Source organism: Pyrgilauda ruficollis, unplaced genomic scaffold (genome assembly GCF_017590135.1).
Source record: "Pyrgilauda ruficollis isolate IOZ18807 unplaced genomic scaffold, ASM1759013v1 scaffold28, whole genome shotgun sequence".
In the NCBI taxonomy this organism is placed as follows: Eukaryota; Metazoa; Chordata; class Aves; order Passeriformes; family Passeridae; genus Pyrgilauda; species Pyrgilauda ruficollis.
The window spans coordinates 8,869,163-8,888,020 of record NW_024524155.1 but is presented as its reverse complement, the minus strand read 5'-3'; the positions used below and the strand labels follow the sequence as shown (position 1 = coordinate 8,888,020).

The following is an 18,858-nucleotide window of genomic DNA, read 5'->3' as shown; positions in this document are numbered from 1 at the left end:
TTTTTCCTTTTATTTTCTAATACATTTTAATGTCGGAATTATTTTTGGTTTGACTGCTCTTAGGCATCAAGTTGGTTTCTTTGTGGAGCTATCTGTTTCAACTATGAGATTTCTTTTAAAGAGTAAACTCAGTATGTGAAACGAGGATTGTGCTCCTTTTGTGGATTGAGGTATATAATTTATCTCTTCACATGTTCTGTTTCATGTCCGCAATTCCTTAAACCTTCCTTTATTTAAAAAAGGTTGGTTTCATATTTGTCTTCCTCCTGCTTTTGGGTACAATAGAAGTTTAAATGAAATGTTAATGCTTCCATTAGCATGGTAACTCTTTAAATCTCAACATTTTAAGTAACTTCCACATTGTTATTTTGTTTGTTTTAAAGGAGAATATTAAAAAGTGAGCCACCTTATCCACAAGAAATGAGTGCTCTGTCTAAGGATATAATTCAGCGTCTTCTAATGAAAGACCCTAAGAAGAGGCTAGGTTGTGGTCCCACTGATGCTGATGAAATCAAACAGCATCCCTTTTTCCAGGTAAAGCAAACAACAAAACTCACCAGATCCCACTTATTCTGCATTAGTGCCTGTGAAATCAAAGTTTAAGGAAATTCTGTTGTTTTCTTAACTTAGAGTCCTGTTACTTGCATGAATAATTGCATTGAAGTTAGTGAAAATATCCATGTATTTGTATTGTTTGGGTTTTGTGTGTATTAGAAGGGCATGCTAGGTTTTTAATATCTTCAGTCTGTATCTATCAATTACTTGAAGCCAAAAGACACAATGCTTAAATCAGAAGGTTAAATGTAAAACACTGAAATTGTGTTGTATTGTCTGTTGGGTTTTTGTTTGAAATGATTTTTTAAAGATTGCCACTAGCATTATTAGTAAAATTTGAATATTGATAAAATTCACCAAACTCCTTTATTTTCCTTGGCCTCATTAAATCTTTAGTCTTGTTCAGTAAATTTTAATTTTGTTCAGATTTCAGTGTATTAACATTTGCTTTCAAACGATGATGAAGATTAGATTTGCATACAATATCTGTAGTGTTCTGTCCACTGTGGTTAAAATTGTGTGCTTTCTTTGAAAAAACAAATTATGTATTTATGGTGCTTCTGAAGTTAAATAGAGTTAAACAGAGTTAAGCTTCCTTAATTCACTGTTTGTTTTGGGAGGTGCATTTTGCCATCATATAACACTTTCTATTCTTCACTTAATTTCAGTTCCACTCCTTTACAGTAACAGGGCAGTTTTCTCATATCTGCTATTTCTATGCTTCCTCTTTCTAGTCATGCCTGCAAGTAAGAATTTGGAGGTTTATGCTCTCAGGGCTCTGAAAGCTGACGTCAGTAATTAAGCATAGAAATTAGCAATGAAAAGTTGAAGATAAGCCACAGTGCATGCATGTATTACAAAAATATAAATATTGCTTATTTTGAAATAGAGGAAGAAATTAAAGGACCATCAAGTTAATTGTTTGGCACATCTCCACTGTTAAATTATGTTATATTTCTTTTTGGATTCTGTCTACATACAAATAAGTATGATACTGCTTGGCTTTAACTAAGGAAATTAGTAGAGCATAATTTGATTATTTTTCATCTGCCTGTGGAAAATGGCAAAGGGAGTTAGGACTGTGTCAGGACAAGACTCGCTTTCCCATATCTTTCTGTAAAATTTTCATTTAATTCAATTTATTTTCCTATTTTTTGTTTAGAATATGAATTGGGAGGACTTAGCTGCCAAAAAAATACCAGCTCCATTTAAACCAGTAATCAGAGATGAATTGGATGTCAGTAATTTTGCAGAAGAGTTTACAGAAATGGATCCAACATACTCTCCTGCAGCAACCCCTCAGACTTCCGAAAGAATATTTCAGGTATTTTAACAACTCAAATTAATTTTTTAAAGAAATTATTTTTGAACAGTTCCTAATATATAGATAACTTTTTTTTTTCACCTCCTGCCTATTAAGTTTTTGGAATTAAATGTGTATCTTCTAGTCCCAGTTCCTGGGGCTTTTTGTTCAATAATTGCAAAATGAGAAAGGTGGAAACAGTCCTACTGCAAATATGAACTTCCTTGTTTCTCCATTCCCAGCTGAATGTCCTACTGGTTGGACTAAAGTCAGTCTGTTCTTTATTGATTTTTTTTTTTTGTACCTTATGAGTCTTGTCATCTTGACTCCATCAGCCTGGGCTGCCAGCTTCAACAAGAGCAATTTAGTTCACCCATTTCCACATTATGTGCTAGTTGAAGTAATGCTTTGGAAAGTGGGAGCTGAAACTCCCCCTTTTGTAGGAGCATTCTAGTTACTCAGCTGATGTTTCCAGATGAGTAACAAAGCTTTCCTTACTGTTCCTTCCATGCTATTAAAAAACAATCCCTTCTTAGACTGCAGAGTCTGGATGTCAAATGGGCAAAACCAGCTCATGTGCAACCAACTTGGTACCAAAACTGCAGAGGTGAACAGCAGTTTGGATTGCTTTCTCTTCCTCCATTGTTGTGCTTTGTTGTTTTTTATTGTCTGTTTTTGAGCAGCTTAATCCTCAGGGTAGAGGAATGTAGTGTCATATTTTGGAACTTGTTAGATTCACAGTGACTGTAGCAAGCAGGTTATGCGTGTCTTAATAACATCTGATTCAGCCTGCAGCAGTAGTCACAGCTGTTATGATACTCAAACTGGACACATCGTTGCCCACACACATTGATATCAAGTTTATCCATTTAAAATTGTTTGATGCTTACATCACAACATACAAACTATTTCATGCCTTAACTTTAAGGTGTCCTGGGAAGCTGGCTAGTTTGAAGTACAAGCCTTTATCACTATTGTAAAGCAATTGTAGCTGAGCCAGATTAGCATTTATTAGAATTCTTGTAGTATTATTGCTTTGTCTCTAACTGTGGAGGATCATATAACTAATTCCAGGAGATACCTATTCATATTGAACAGAGCAAGTTACAATTTCTCTATTATGGTACAAAAATTCTGATTTATTGAAAAATTCTTCTGAAACTTCTGTTGTTTCATATGTATTATGGTAGTCTATGTACAACAGTATCAAACTTTTCTGATGTTTTAATTTTGTAGGGTTATTCTTTCGTTGCACCTTCCATTTTGTTTAAACGTAATGCAGCTACAGTAGATCCTTTCCAGTTTTATGTGGGGGATGAGCGACCTGGAACGACAACTATTGCCAGAAGTGCTATGTTGAAGGTAATAATAATATCAAGCCTTAAATTAATTTGGCTAAATTAAAACTGTGTATAACTTCCCAAGCAGCAATCATAAGCTAGGCTATGGATTACAAAATAGTTATCATTCATTTATCAATTCTCTGTAATGGCTCCTCAGATGATTCAAGCATCTGATGATCCATCACATCTTGCATGTGATACTATTAAGAAATGGTTGAAGTTTAATCTGAAAAATGAGATGATTGTCTAGTTTTCCAGAAGACTGAAGTATAGTAGCAATAATTCTAATAATGAGACTCCTGATAGTTCTTATTCAGCCAAACACTGTAGATATTTCTGAAGCTACTTTATTATATAATAATTTCATCTATGTTGTATTTACCCAAAAGAGCATATAGTTGTGTGAAGCCTTATAAGAACACATGCTATTGTGATGTCCTCAAATGAGCACATAGTTTTGTGGATAAATGTATGTATGACCATCTTTGATCCTGTTTGTCTGAATATTTTGTATCTTCAATTGTTGTAGTAGTAATGATTTATTTAGTGATTGTTTGTTTAATGTAATGTAAGCTTTACTCTTTGATTGCTAGAATAATGTTTATGCATTTTATTCAGTAAAATTTAAGATTATATTTTAATAAAAAGAGAGCTCTTTTACAGTTTTAAATGTAGATGAAAAATTCTTATGAAATTTTACTCTTTGTCTTTGACTGTGTATACTAAAAGTATTCTGCAAAACTAAATACAGACAGTTTCCTAACAGGACTCTCCATTTTATCATCATTATGAACTGGATCTGAAAGAGAAACCATTGGGAGAAGGAAGTTTTTCCATTTGTCGAAAGTGCTTACACAAGAAAACTAGCCAAGAGTATGCAGTAAAAATAATTAGCAAAAGGTATAAATATTCTATAAGACAATAAAAATATTTTCTTTGCTTACTGTCACCCATGGAGTAGAATAATGTTCACTACATTTATGAAAGTGGAAAAATAGCTTTAAAATTATTTCTTGTTGTATGAGTCTACATAAACTTATTGTAACCTTATGACCATTAAAAGATTCTGAGAGTCTTTTGAAATAAAATTTTATTCTAGTTGGGACACAAGGAGAAACCTAAAGAGTACTTTTTGGTTCCTAGTTGTATTTTACCATTATTTCCCCTAGTTTTTTTCCTAACAAAGTAAAGGTATAAGGTTCTTTCATCTTGACACTTTGGTGAACTGAATGTAAGCTTAAGCTAGCTCCCTTTCTTAAGCAGCCCTATTGATTGCCTAGGATACTGCTTTTAGGAATGGTCTGCAGTGTGGGTTGCCTCAGATCTAACTGTATGTGTGTGTATAAAATGGAATTAGACTATGGAATTGTAAGTTGTATCTTGCTTCCTGGACGTTCTGAAGAGAACACCACAATGGAAGCAACTGACTTGCTTTCTACACGGGTACCATCTGGTTCTCTTCCAGAATGGATTTCTCTGTGAGTTTCTGCTCAGGGAAGAGTAAAGATAAGGGATTCTTTGAGTAGCAGATGGATTTTTGCCTTCATTTTACAGAGTTCATTACACCCCTAGTGTGTTGCAGAATGCTGGCAGGAGAGTAGAAATGTTCTGCTGTCAGAATGATAGTTCAGTTATCTCTTGCCCAAGACATTTGGCTGTACCTCTGTTTTTCCAGATTCTAGAAGAAGCTGTCTGCCAGACCTAAGTGTCTGTCATTTCGTCATGTGCTTTTTGAATAGGACAGGCTCAAGAACAAGAAGCTGAAGTGTAGGTGTCTGAGTTAGTTTTCTGAGGTCTGCTAAATTAATGGAAGCCTGCCTAAAACTGTCTTGCACTAGAAGTGGGATTCAGTAACTTAAACATAGACATCTACGTAGGGCCATTTTAGCATCTGTTGGTGTCTTCTCTGTCCTCTGATTCCCATCAGTCTTGTGACTGCTACCTTTTTGTAGATGTCTTCATGGCTGATGTCATCTTCCAGGCTCTTCCTTCCTATGCTTAGGCCACTGAATCCTACTCTAGGTATGTATGTTACAGTGAGCTACTTCACCCTATAAGATAGATTCATGGAATTTCACTCATTATAATGAGACCTTAAGTGGTGTGTGACAGACACCTACATTGGGTCTTTTAATGTGGAGATCTCTTTCATTTCTCTTTCAAAAACCCAGAAGTTTTTTCTGTGGTACCAGCAGAGCTGTAGGTTAGTGCTCCCACCTCATCTTAACATAATGTGCATTTCGTTTCTGGATAAGTGAGCAGACCAGTATTGACTTTTTCCCCTAGAACTTAACTTCTAGAAATTGTCCCTGAATTATATTACTCTTGGGTTCTTTTGCTCTTTCTCCTTCATCTTGGTGGCTCAGGCTAAATGAAGGTAAGAAGTGATCTGTACACAGAGATTTTTGAATTTTTTTTTAGGATTGCAGAGTGTGAGCAGACTCAGCATGTTTGTACAGTATTTAGAGTTAGCAGTAAACCCACACTCTGAGCAGTTGGCCAAAACCCAACTTGAATTAGAATCTGTAAGTAATATTGCTCTGAGGATCACACCACTAAATCTTGCTAAAAGGAAAAGTATAAGTTTCTAGTAACTTCTTTGTCTCAAAGTCAGTCTTTCACTGCTACCAGGCAAATGTGCCCAAAAAGGGAATCTTGCATCTAGGGAAACCTTTTTGTGATACATGAGGTGAAAGTTCCTCCGTGGTATTGCTTTTTTAGTAATGCTGGACCTGCCCCCAGCCAACATTTTTAGGTTATTCTGTATGTCTGATAACCACTGAAACAATGTAAACCTGTTTGAGTTACTGTTTAGCACATTTGTTTCTCTCAAGGTTGCTTAAAATCTGAGATGGTAACTATTTACTGATGGGAAATATTCAGAAAAGCCCCCATAAAAATTTCAAAGATTCGTGCTCATGATACTGAACATTTTTCATCTGTTTCCATGGTCTGCTTCCTTCTGATAGTAGTTTAGGGGGAAAGAGTCTGTAAGTCAGGTTTTTTAATTCCTTAAGGACCAGAAGTCACTGTCAGTTTAAAAATTGCAGCAGCAGAGATGCAGATAGAGCAGCTTAGTTTACTTGTTGATTTTATGAAGCCTACAGAAAGACCGAATTCTCTTGCACAGAATTCTCATTGTGGTTCTCATCCTAATTAAGAAAAAAAAAGCAAGCAAAAATTAAGAAAATGTGTGGTGAGCGATTGTATCTGTTGCCTGTAAAGCCATTCTCTAAATCAGTACAGGGTTAGCCTTTCTCAGAGAGAGTTTTGGCAGAAATTTTCAGGCATTATTTGCCACAAGTAAATCAGTATATCTAACTAGTGGGAAAAAAAATGTTCTGCTCTGTCACCATTCATGTAGTTTTTATAACACTCACCATTTTCACTTTTTATTACTATAGATTTGAGTACTTGAGATAGAATTTATGCAGTGATTTTTTTCTCTGGAAATAGTATCTTATCTCTTCCATTTCAGATTTTTACAATGCTCTGTTTAGGGATTCATCTGTATAACACATTTCATATAGAGATGATGTTACTCTTTTTCTAGTAGGGTTCATAGTTTCCATATCATTTTGGACATATTTGCCCCCATTAAGAATGGAAAAAGATTGGGTGAAGATAGAGGTGAACTAACAAATATTGGTAGTTACAGAGGTGTAGTCAAATTGCTCTGGACTAAGGGCATGATTTGTTTTAAGTTGAAACTATTCTGTATCACGTCAGCTTTTGCTCTAGGAAGTTGCAGTTGCATTAAAAACATTGTTTGAATTGGGTGTGGGTTTTTTAATGGACTAAATTGCAGGGTTATGAGGAGAGTTTTTCTCCACTTAATTTTAATATACATTTAATTGTGTTCATGTGGTTGTAATAGTAAAAAAATATGGATTGCAAACAGTTAATAAATAACACTTGGAATGTGCAATTTGCTCAGTAAAATTGGTACAAAATGACTGCTCAATTTTTCCAGAATGGAAGCCAACACCCAGAGAGAAATAACAGCTCTGAGACTCTGCGAAGGACATCCAAATGTAGTGAAGTTACATGAAGTTTTTCATGACCAGGTATTTGAAGAAACTGTAATCAGCACCTACCAAACATATTGCCATGTGTTTTCCCAAGAACTTTTTGGACTTAAGCATTCTGTAACTGTGGAGGCAATTTTTTTCCTAGGGCGTTTGTCTAGTCAGTGTAGAAAATGAAGCAGAAATTGTGCATTCTAGCAATCTTGCAGTTACTCTAGCAAATCAAAACAGTATGCAAAAAAATTTAAGGCTTGAATTCTGTTCATTGTTCTGTTTTGTCTTTGTTTACCATCATACAATGTGTTCATGGCCCAATTTCAGTATCTATGATACTGAATTGTGTTATCACCTTTCCCCCAGAATAATTATAGATCTTAAAACATATTTGTGAATTAATTTAGAAATGTTGCACATGAAGATTATATAACTAGTATCTTTTCCTACACATTAGTAACTTAATGGAGATAACCAAATAGCTTACCAAACATGAAAGTAGAGCGTCTGTTTGAAAATCTATTAAGATCAGTTTGCTCAGATACCTTAACTGTCTTTTTCCTTTAATGTAATACAGACTCCACAGCATGGAATGAACAATAATTTGATCTGAATTGGAAGTTGGCCCTGGTTTGAGCTAGGCCGGATGTCCTGTACAGCTGCCTTCCAGCCTAGACTACTTTGTTGTTCTGTGTTGGTCTATAGATGTTGTAATGGAACAAGGGGTCTCTTACCTCTGCACATATCCCAGTCTGTCCCCCTCATGCTGTTTGTGCTGGGACCAGCAGAGAGCTCATGTAGAGCAAATTTCACTGAGAGGATACAGTGTCTGAACTGTAATTTTTAATGACAAGAAAACCCTTTTTTTACATATATGCACATGTGTGGAACAGGACATTTCTTTTTCCTTTGAGTAAAATGAATATGCTAAATCTAAAAAAATGGTTCTCCAGACCGGTGTGCCACTGAATAGGCTGCTCTCAGCCAATCAGCCCACTGTATTTTTAGCTACTTCTGGTAGCTCTCAGGTGTTACCTTTCAGATTACGTGCACACAATACTCTGAAGACCGAAACTGATGGGAATTTCCTAGTTTTGAACGTTCTGCAGTTTGTCTTAATAAAAAGAAGTTCCAGTTTTTAACTTGCTCTGATATCAGTCTGTTCAAATTCCACATTAGTATTCCAGCCATACAATATTGCATTGCAGTCTCTTGGTGAGTCAGAAGTTTTCTAGGGAAAAAAATCTTTTTACCCTTTTTAACTACCCTGTCAGATATTCCCAAGGCATAAAGAAAATTAGCAGGAGAGGATACCATTCAAACACTACTAGACACCTTGGTTGTTCTAAGAAGTGTTACTGTTTTCTGTCCACATAGCTCTGCTTCTGTTCATGGGTATATAAAGTGTGCATCTTCTGAATATTGCTTTGAAGTTCATTTTTTGGCCACTTCCCAGAACTTTTTTGCTCTGCTTGCAAATACTCCTTTTGTTTCTGTCATTCAGGGAAGGGAAGGGCTAGAAGCCATGGCATGCCTACGTCCATTGCCTTTTGAGAATGCTGAATTTACTTCCTTGTTCTGAGAAGTCTACTGTTTGTTTAATGGCAAGACATTCAAATTGCAGTTGACCGTGTGCCAATGCTGTCTAAGCCGCTTTTTATTTATTGCCTTGAAGAGAGCAATCCTCTGAAAACTCATTGCTGTTTTAATTTTAAAAAATGCTCTTTAATTTTTGGGAATACATATATTGTAATTGTAATGATGGAGTAGTTTTGGCTACTACTCTGTAGGGAATAAAATCACAAGTTCTAGATAATTTTTAATTTCAGAGGTTAAGTTTCAGGGTGCTTTTAAAGGATTTTGTAACATTTAAGTGTTAAGTCCTTATGCATATTAATAGATACATATCCTTATATCAGAGCAGGCTTAAGCAGCAAAAGTTTCGCTTTTTCCAGCTTTAATTTTTAACCTAAGTAAAGCCTTTTCATCTTCCTACAAATTTATACATTTAGGTGGTGGCATTGCATTTTGGTTAATAAATATGGGGGCACATGAGGAAGATGTTATTCTTCAGTCTCAACAAGACTGATGGGAAAAATGCCATCTGAGATTTGGTGCTTTTTTTTGGTCTTCCAAATTACTACAAGCAGCAGTGCTATTTCTTCAAGCATTGAGAACCTGTCAGAATAGCACCTAACTCCTGAGTGAATGTTGGTTTGTAATGTTAAATTTCTGACATGCTATTTTATTGTTTCAGCTTCACACGTTCCTAGTCATGGAATTGCTGAAGGGAGGAGAATTGCTTGAACGTATTCAGAAAAAGAAACATTTCAGTGAGACTGAAGCCAGTCACATTATGCGCAGACTTGTTTCGGCAGTGAGCCATATGCATGATGTAGGAGTAGTCCACAGAGATCTGAAACCTGAGGTATAGTGACTTGTATATATATGTTTAGACAATAAGTTATTAAATGTTTGGAATATGATGTATCTCTCTTTCTCCAGCCTTTGTTACAGAGTTTTCTGCTTCTGTGTTTTTAATTAGATGTTACCACTTTTACTTAGCAAATTCTGTAGATATTTTTCTGTTCATAGGTAAAAGTAACTGTAAGCAATCTCTACTCTGAACTTGTTCAAAAACGTTCTTTGCCTCTTTGGGGACATTTTTCACTAGCATGTATTTATAGTGTGAAACAGTTCATAAGCAGAGCTAGGTTGCTTGGGTATTTTGCCTGTACATTTCCATCTTTCGTTTGATCATAATTTCTTTAGTAGGACTTCTTTTCCAGTTAAGTACAAAGTGAGCACTAAGAGATGTGTGGTTTGAGTTCAGTGAGTTCAGTAGTTTCCCAAAAGAAACAATTTCAAATTAATATCTGTTTTTCAGTAATTGCTTTTCTGATATTTTTGTTGTTCAGCAACATCATGCCTTCTAGACCAGTCAGTTTACTATTATAAGATTGACCACTGGCTTTGTTCTGCTTCCTAGAGCCAGTTTTTTCATGGGTGCTTTTGCCAGCAATGGGTTGGGATGTACATTTTCTCAAGCCTGAAAATGGTGTAGATTAATGATTCATCCAGTGAGGATGTTTATTGCAGGGTGATGACAGCCATCATACCCCAGGAAATAGCTGTTCCTTTTGTAGCTGGAGTTAAAAAATAATCTATCATTCCTACTGATGTTTTATCTTATTGTAACATACTTTCTGTGATATGAAAGACTTGGTATTTTATAGTAATTCAAATTCAACTGGTAAAGAAGTCTTCTAGGTGTTGCTAGTTGTTTTTGAAAACCAATCCAAAATATGAGTTTGAAAGAATCTCTGTCCTGGGCTCCTATTGTAAGTAAACAGTTATAGAGGGACTATTTTGAAATTCTAGTGTGTGAGTTGAAAAAGTCATCAGGGAAACTTTTTCCAAGAGTTGCATCATCAGGGTAAGAAAACCATTTTTGAAACAAGTAATTATTAAAAGGATTAAACCAACCCCTCTTTCTCTCTTCTTACCATCTCAGTCTTACTGCCATTTTGAATGTAAAGGCACAGTAAAGCAGAGCTTCATCTGTAAGGTAAATTAGGCAGTCTTCAATTCTACATTATGTTCAAGAACAGAAGTCTGGGAAGTCAAGTAATGAAGGGTTAGCAAACAGCTTGCAGAATCCATTGCCTCCACAAAGCTGGACTTAACCTGCTTGTCTCCTTCCTGCTTGTTTTGAAAGTTACTATTTTAGGTTCTGACATGAACTTAGTATAGGATATGCAGGGTTCCCAATATAGATATGGTTAGTGCATTTCTCTGTAAAAAGATATATAGGAAATTCTGTTGCTTTTCTAAGAATTCCAGTCAGATTTTTTTTGATGCTCAACTTTGCAATCGAATGTGCTACTGATAATTTTTTTTAAAAGTCTGGCTGGTTAAAGGTAACTAAGAGTGAGACTGAATTTCATGGACTGGAAGACTTCTGTTTATCAGTAGTAATTAGATCACATATGTTGTTCTATAAAACAGAGGAAAAGTACTGGATAGAAAATAGGGAATTTGTAGGAATAAAGAGTTTGTGAAGCATATGTGATCATATTTGGAGCTTCTCAGTAGAGGATTTGAGGACTGTTTCTGTGATCATTAATCTGTGAACTGGGTTCTAAAGGTATTACAACAAAACATAACAAGTGTGCGAGAATGTTGTTTATATATCCTAAAATATGTGGAATATAGCTGTAAATATTTGGGGGATGGGAGAGTTCTGAAACACGCTTTATTTGCCTCATTAACAGAAATACCTGAACCCGGTGGAGGATACTTGGACTGTACCTTTCTATCCATGCATAAACAATTTAATTTTTATCATAAGAAAGGTCTTTTTAAACGAATGTTATTCATTCTTTATTTACTTGTGGAGTATATAACATCATCATACAAAAGACTATTATATTAATCACTTATCCTTGTATGAATATTTTTGCTGAAATTAGGCTTCCTGTAGATCCATTTACACAACAATTAAAAACTGACTTCTCTCAATGTGCATTAAGCTATATCAGCAGTACAGAAAGCAAAAATACTGCTTTGTAGCAGCTATTTTCTTTTGTCCATAATGAATGGTCTCAGGTTCTCCTTATTGATCTGATGGCAGTCTAGCAATCATTTTTTACCCTTGTTAATGAATTTCAAATTAATTACTTTGTGTGAGTCATTCACCTTTTGTATTACAAGGTTAGATAGAGCTATAGGATTTCTGATATTGAGATTTTTTTCTAGCATTCATAAATTGAGCAGTAAAGGCAGTAGTAAAATGATGCTCTTCTCTCAGAAGCTGAAGGGAAGAGTAGAATTAGCTTACAATTCATCTTGGCCTCAGACAGTTTTTCTGTGACACAGAAGCTTTCTGTGGCAAGCCTTCCTCTTGTATCTTTCTTGGAAATAAAAATACTCAGGGAAGAAAAAAGAAGCAGATTGCCTGATATTTTCCAAACTGATAACAACTTGTCTGTCTTCAAGTCCAAAGTGCCACATTCCAGTGTGTAAAGCTGGAATTCTCAGGGACTACTGCACCAATGTCTCTGCCTTGGTGTAAGGAGTAGGTTTGTGGTGGGACTGTTATGTGACCTTCAGTGCTTGAATGCTGTTGGTCCCACGTTTCTTTCAGAGCACATATCAGTGCTGGCTTTGCCACCCATGCCAGACAGCTCTCAGTGAAACCTCTGAGCTATTGGTGCACTTCTTAACACCACGTCATGCAAAGGTGCACCTTCTTATCACCATCCTTTGCTTTCAAATGACTTGTGCATTATTGTCCTCATGGCAGTACTGTGGTACCACTCAACAGCCAAAGACCATTCAGTCACAAGACAGAAGGAGCAGTGGGAATCCCCCACACAAGAAAGCTGTTGTTCACACCATGCCAGAAGGAAGTGGAAGCTTAAGAAAATTTGATTTTGTTTGAGGAAGAAGGCAATTCTGCCATCTCCAAACATGCTGATGTCTTAGGTTTTCTTCTTGTCAAAGTTCCCAGAATTCTTTACTGTTCTGTGCCACGTATTCATTTTCATTAGTAATCTCAGAACTGTCCTGACTTGCAGATATGCAGGGGCAGGTAAAAATGTCACATTTCTTACAACCCAGAGTATTGTTATTTCTGTTTTTCTCTTCCCTCAGTGTCTTGCAGTTCACCTTTCCTCTAGATAATGGAGAATTTTCTGTAGTGATAGATGTAGCAAAGTAATTATAACCAATTTTGTACCCACTGCAAATATTGATTTTTGTCTTTGTTTTTCAGAATTTACTATTTACAGATGAAACTGATAATTCAGAAATAAAAATAATTGATTTTGGCTTTGCTCGTTTAAAACCACCTGATAATCAGCCTCTTAAGACTCCGTGTTTTACTCTTCATTATGCTGCCCCAGAGCTCTTGAATCACAATGGTTATGATGAGTCTTGTGATCTGTGGAGTTTGGGGGTCATTTTGGTGAGTGATTGAGGTTTTTAACTATAATTTTATTGCATGTATTTACTTTTTGTTAAAATGCAAGGGACTTGAGATGATTTCAGACATAAATTGGGTACATACTGCTGCACAAATAACATGTTCCAAATACAGGTTCCAGGAGCAGAATTTTTTTTTAGCAAGTAGGAAATAAAATTTAACATTTTTGGGAATGCAAAAATTACTTGATACAGTCAACTTCTCAAAAAGATATATGCTTGTTAGGGAATTTTACAGGCATCCATATAATCTTTTGACAGTTTCAATTCAGAGAGGGAATCAACCTATATTTTGTTCTACAGAAAATTAGTTTCATTAGACATAAATGGGGTAGAAATAAATTTTGTTCATAGCTTCCTGGAATAGATGAATGTTTTTTCTAACAAGGACTCCAGAGAAAGTCTTCTGTATTATAAATATTCTATAGCCTTAAAGTTATGTTAGGCCAAGTTTTATTGCATAGCATTGGTGATGCAAACAACAGCCCTTCATATTTAACAGCAGAGTTGTCTGTAAATACGCTGTGTTTCCTAAGGCTGCCTTTGTTCTTGTGACAGTACACGATGCTATCAGGACAGGTACCATTTCAGTCTCAAGACAGAAGTTTAACATGTACCAGTGCATTGGAAATTATGAAGAAAATAAAAAAGGGAGAATTTTCCTTTGAAGGAGAGGCTTGGAAAAATGTTTCTGAAGAGGCTAAAGAGCTAATTCGAGGTATGTATTTATAAGTATTTAATATACATTATGTTTTTATTTTAAAATATAGAATTTGGAGAATCATACAATATCTGGATGCTCCAAAGTGTCTAACCTGACAGAGCAATATGCACAGCTTGAGCTATGTGCTGACCTCTAATACAAGCAATGAGTAGCTATGGACACATCAGAATGAGTTACCAATTGGTTGTACACCTATCAGAATTTTCTAATGTGGTAAGATGCTGTTAAGGTTAGTGGGGTTAAAAGGAACTGAAAAGCTTCAGAAAAAGTGAACTTACTCATATAACATATTTGAAAGCAGAGTTTTTCTATTATGTTATTTTTGCTTTTCTAAAAAAACCAAAACAGCTTATGAGATAAATGCCTTAAAGGATGAGCTTTTGTAGAGAATGAATTTATTACTATTTCTTTTCCATTGGCTATTTTTTAATTCCTGTACAAAGACTACTTACTGTATTTCTGAGCTACTTCATTGACACTTGCTGTGCTTTGGTTCCCTTAAGCTTTTGAGCATCTAATTATGTTTTCATCATGAGCTAGACACCTACCTTTGTGCTACTTAGATGGAATTCTGAATTTCTGCAGAAGCAGATTTGTAAGGAATTTTTCTGCCAAAAATATAGGTATTTCCAGATTCAGACTTGAGTTCCAGATTCAGACTTGAGTGAATTGTGCAGGGAATCTGAGGCTTACTCTTTTGAACTTTAGTATCCTAGACGGGTTTTAAGTGAAGAAATAATTTGATAGTTCTGAGTTTGTGTGAAGAGAGATGTGAGTTATCAAACAGTTAAATTTTTTTGCTTTTAAGATTCTTCTGGAGAGGATGATAGTATAACATTCTGTGAGCCTTATCTAAGATAAATATTGGCATACCTAGGATAAATATTGACATTAGTTACTTATCAAAGCAATGCATGAGATTTTATTAAGAAATATTTGCATTTTCTGTTGACCAAAGATAAATAGCTGACAGTTTTAAAGAATGTAATGTGTTTCTATTAGGACTTCTCACAGTGGATCCAAACAAAAGGATTAAAATGTCCAGCCTGAGATACAACGAGTGGCTTCAGGACGGCAGCCAGCTCTCATCTAACCCTCTAATGACACCTGATAACTTAGGCTCTTCAGGAGCTGCAGTGCACACATATGTCAAAGCCACTTTCCATGTAAGTTCTGAGAATTTTCTTGTCATGTGCTATGTTTTGTAATGTGTCATCTAGATTTGTGTATGTTTTCTCTTAAAAGCTACCCATATCTGTCCTTATAATTTAGTATATGCTTATATCTGGATTTTTATCCTCAATAACATTTTCTCATAACATCTCTGTTGGAGTACATGAAAATATGAATGATGAAGCAAGCATAAATTTCTTGGAGATATTTATTTTCATGAGGATTTGGGTATTGAGTGCTGTTCTGGAAACAGCAATTAAAAGTATTCTATTTCTTAGAGAAATCTATTAAAAGATCTTCAAACTTTTATTTTAAAAAACCAAAACTTTAACTTAAGTAACTGTTTGACTTTTTGTCCTTATGGTTACTAAACTGAAGTAGAATTTCTGGAATATATATAGTTCATGTGTTTTATATCATGGGTGCTTTTTTAGTGGACTTGCTTGTCTACTATTGTATATTTATTAAAATAATTTGAACTTCAACTGTATTTTACAAACATAGTGTTGATTCTCATGATACCCTCTACAGAGAAAGAATCAAAATTGAGCTGATCTATGCTGAAATGCTTGTGGGTGCTTTTTAGGAAGGAGAGAAGAACAAAGTAATTGTTTCTTGGAGAGATCCTGACAATGCAACATAATTTGGGCTGAAAGAAAAGCTGTAATTTAGCAGTGTCCTCTCTGAAAATGTAGTATTAAATAGGTTAAGGCTAAGTAAAAAATACTTCTAAACTAAAAAGGAGAGGAAGATGTCAATCAATAATGGTATGTATTGGCTCTTATGCACCTGTAAAGGCTGGTAGAGTCGTTGTTACAGCTACAATAGGAATTAGACAAGAAATTACATTTTATCTTGTGAAGTACCATAGACCATTCACAATAAGTGATAACGTGTTAAATATCTTGGATAACTTAGAATTACCTTTTATTTTGAAACAGGCCTTTAATAAGTACAAAAGGGAAGGATTTTGTCTCCAGAATGTGGACAAGGCACCTCTTGCAAAAAGAAGGAAAATGAAAAAAACAAGCACAAGCACAGAGACACGTAGCAGCTCCAGTGAAAGTTCCCATTCTTCTTCCTCTCATTCTCATGGTAAAACTACACCCACAAAGACATTGCAACCCACAAACCCTACAGACAGCAATAACCCAGAAACCATCTTCCAGTTCTCCGACTGAGCAGCAGAATATCCTGTCTCGAGGAGTTCAGTGGTTATAGACTTGGCAGTACCTGTATTGTCTTCTCCTGCCCTTCCTCCCTGTGGCTTACAGGCTGCTACAGGAAGACTTCTGTTGCTTTAGAAATGTATTTTAGTCATACCTTCTTAGCTCTGTATTTCCATACATTTCCTTGTAGCTGTTTGGTATCACTGGATATAGTATAATACTGTTATACAACCAACATTGTATTCTCTGAGGGCTAAATTACTGGTGTGCAGCCAAGCTCCAGGTAAGTAGCTGTGCTGCTCATGGTACCGCTTGGAAGAAGACTGTTCCTCAGTGTCACAATCTTCCTTCCCCACTGCTCAAAGAAAGGAAAGCTCTGTAACATATGTAGAACTTCGGGATCTTCTGCTCTTACCCAGCTCTGTGAAGAATATTGTAGAATTTGATTCTTCATGCATGTAAACAATCATTGGTACAATGCACCAAAGCAGTATAGTACTCTAAAGCCTTTTAAATTTATGGTTATATTCTGTCCCATTTATTTGAATTTTAAGATCAAAATGAAGCACTATGGAACTCTTACTTTGTTTAAAAAATAACTCCACGTATCTTGTTCTAAACAACTGAGAATAGAAGTCTTAGATTTTTTAAAAATTTATTTATTTTTTTTAAACACTTCTAGGGTAAAAGATATCTGATAAGCTGAGATGTCTAATACTGTGATACAATAATTTTTATTTTTTGAAGTTATTAACTTCTAAAAGATTTTACAGATTCTAAAATGTAATGCTATAAGAGAAAATTAATTTTCATATTTGATGCTTTGGAAAATGGCCACATGTTAAAAATACCTATTTCAAGATTTAATTATAATTTATATTTTCTTTTTATAGTAACACAATAATTATAAAATACTAAGATTTTTTTAAAGATGAGAAAACTCCAGTTTCAACATTTGTTATTATAGGGTCCATAAAAATGCATACCAAGTTATTTGAATTGTGCAAATATGGCAGTCTAATAGTGACTGTAAAATATTAGAATATATGTTTTATTTTTTGCACTTTATAACATCCAAAGGAGATGTTTTAGAATAAAGTGCACTCAGATCTCTCTTCCTACAAGGTGCTGAGCACTGTTTTACTGGGCTGAATGACCTACCTGAAATCCACCGTATTTGGTGGTTGTGGTCTTAGTGAAGGAGAATTCTGTACTTTGCAGGAGTGAATCCCTGTATATTACCCACTGTTTTCATTCCTTACTGTAAAATGCAAAGTTCTTTCTATCTTGCTTTTACATTGTATATAACAAATACTAGACCTGGGCACCTTGTGTAGTGTAGATGTTAACAACTTATGCACTGGGAATACTAAAGGGAAATGATATTGAACACTGTGCTTCACGACTTGTTCACTGTGGTGTTCTACAGTGAAGTATTTCCTACTGTGATAGTATAGTATGTACATAACTGTTTGGAATCATAAATGTGACTTAGAGAAACATCAGCATAAACTTTTAAATCAGTATATTTTATAAATTTATGGAGAGCTCTTTTATAGCTTGTATTCTCAATGACTAGGGGTAATTTAAGTGCTAAAAATGACTCCAGTTTTGCAAATGCTTACATGTGTAAGTTTCCACTGAAGTCAGAGAGGCTCCTTGTCATATGCCTAAATTTGTGTGATGGAAGACTAATTGATTAGAGGATTTTGTTAACAGCTGTCTCTATCCTAAAGTAACCTTAATCCAAACCCTATGCAAAAAAAAAAAAAAAAAAAGGTTATAGAAATTGTTTATATCAGTGGTTTTATTTATAGAATTATATCAGATATCAGTATTGACAAATACAATAAATCCATGTTTACAGGGATTGTGTGTATCAAAACAAGGCTTTGAAGCCCAACATGTTTGTTCTGTGTTTCTTTAATATTAATAATGGCATTCTGAGGTTTTGGAATTGCTCATGTGAAATAGTTTACTACTTTCTTGATGTGAATGTCAACAGTAATTGCAGCATTAATTTCAGGTTGATGTGAATATTGAGATTTGCACTGTTTATGTAGAAGTAGTATATTTAAAGATCAGTCTATGTGCTAATAACAACCAATTTTAAGTGGCCTATGTTAAAGTATTGAAAAATAATTGTCAGTGTAATATATTCAGGTTTGCTTTCTGAATGCTCTCTTTGGAAGTAATCTCAATAGTGAACATGGCTCATTTGTAAAAGAATACTTTTCCTCTCCCAAATAAACTTGCTGTAAATACAAACAATCCACCATTAATACTTGTTATGCAGACAGTATAAGTGAATTGGGAGATTGGAGAACAGGTTGCTTATGAAGTTTGCACTTTGAGGAGTTCGTGGAACTTGTCTTCAGGATGAGGACATCAAAAAGCAATTTCAGTCTGATTTCATGTAAGTGTAAGAAACTTTTGGATACCAGGTGGATTTGGAATATTGTGACCCAGCTGAAAGAACTTAAATGTTAGGAACACGGGATGTTAGGAAATACTGCTTCTCAGTTGGAAAATTTAAACTGTTTCTTGACAAATTGATGAAACAAGAATGCTTGCACAAGATACT

General features: G+C 35.0%; 1 protein-coding gene across 3 annotated transcripts in view; it reads left to right on the top strand.

Annotated features, from left to right (window-relative positions):
* Nucleotides 1-18,542, top strand: part of RPS6KA5 (ribosomal protein S6 kinase A5) — a 68,586-nt gene extending 50,044 nt beyond the window's left edge. For 2 of the 3 annotated variants that reach the window (XM_041471902.1, XM_041471904.1), the window contains 10 exons: nucleotides 384-534; nucleotides 1,718-1,879; nucleotides 3,095-3,220; nucleotides 3,968-4,101; nucleotides 7,175-7,268; nucleotides 9,481-9,651; nucleotides 13,000-13,191; nucleotides 13,767-13,926; nucleotides 14,935-15,098; nucleotides 16,047-18,542. In XM_041471902.1, coding sequence (XP_041327836.1) covers nucleotides 384-534; nucleotides 1,718-1,879; nucleotides 3,095-3,220; nucleotides 3,968-4,101; nucleotides 7,175-7,268; nucleotides 9,481-9,651; nucleotides 13,000-13,191; nucleotides 13,767-13,926; nucleotides 14,935-15,098; nucleotides 16,047-16,286 — 1,594 coding nt within the window. In that variant the 3' untranslated portion in view covers nucleotides 16,287-18,542. The remainder of the gene's footprint in view (nucleotides 1-383; nucleotides 535-1,717; nucleotides 1,880-3,094; nucleotides 3,221-3,967; nucleotides 4,102-7,174; nucleotides 7,269-9,480; nucleotides 9,652-12,999; nucleotides 13,192-13,766; nucleotides 13,927-14,934; nucleotides 15,099-16,046) is intronic. The other variant, XM_041471903.1, reaches the window with a different exon arrangement.
* The last annotated feature ends 316 nt before the right edge of the window (nucleotides 18,543-18,858 follow it).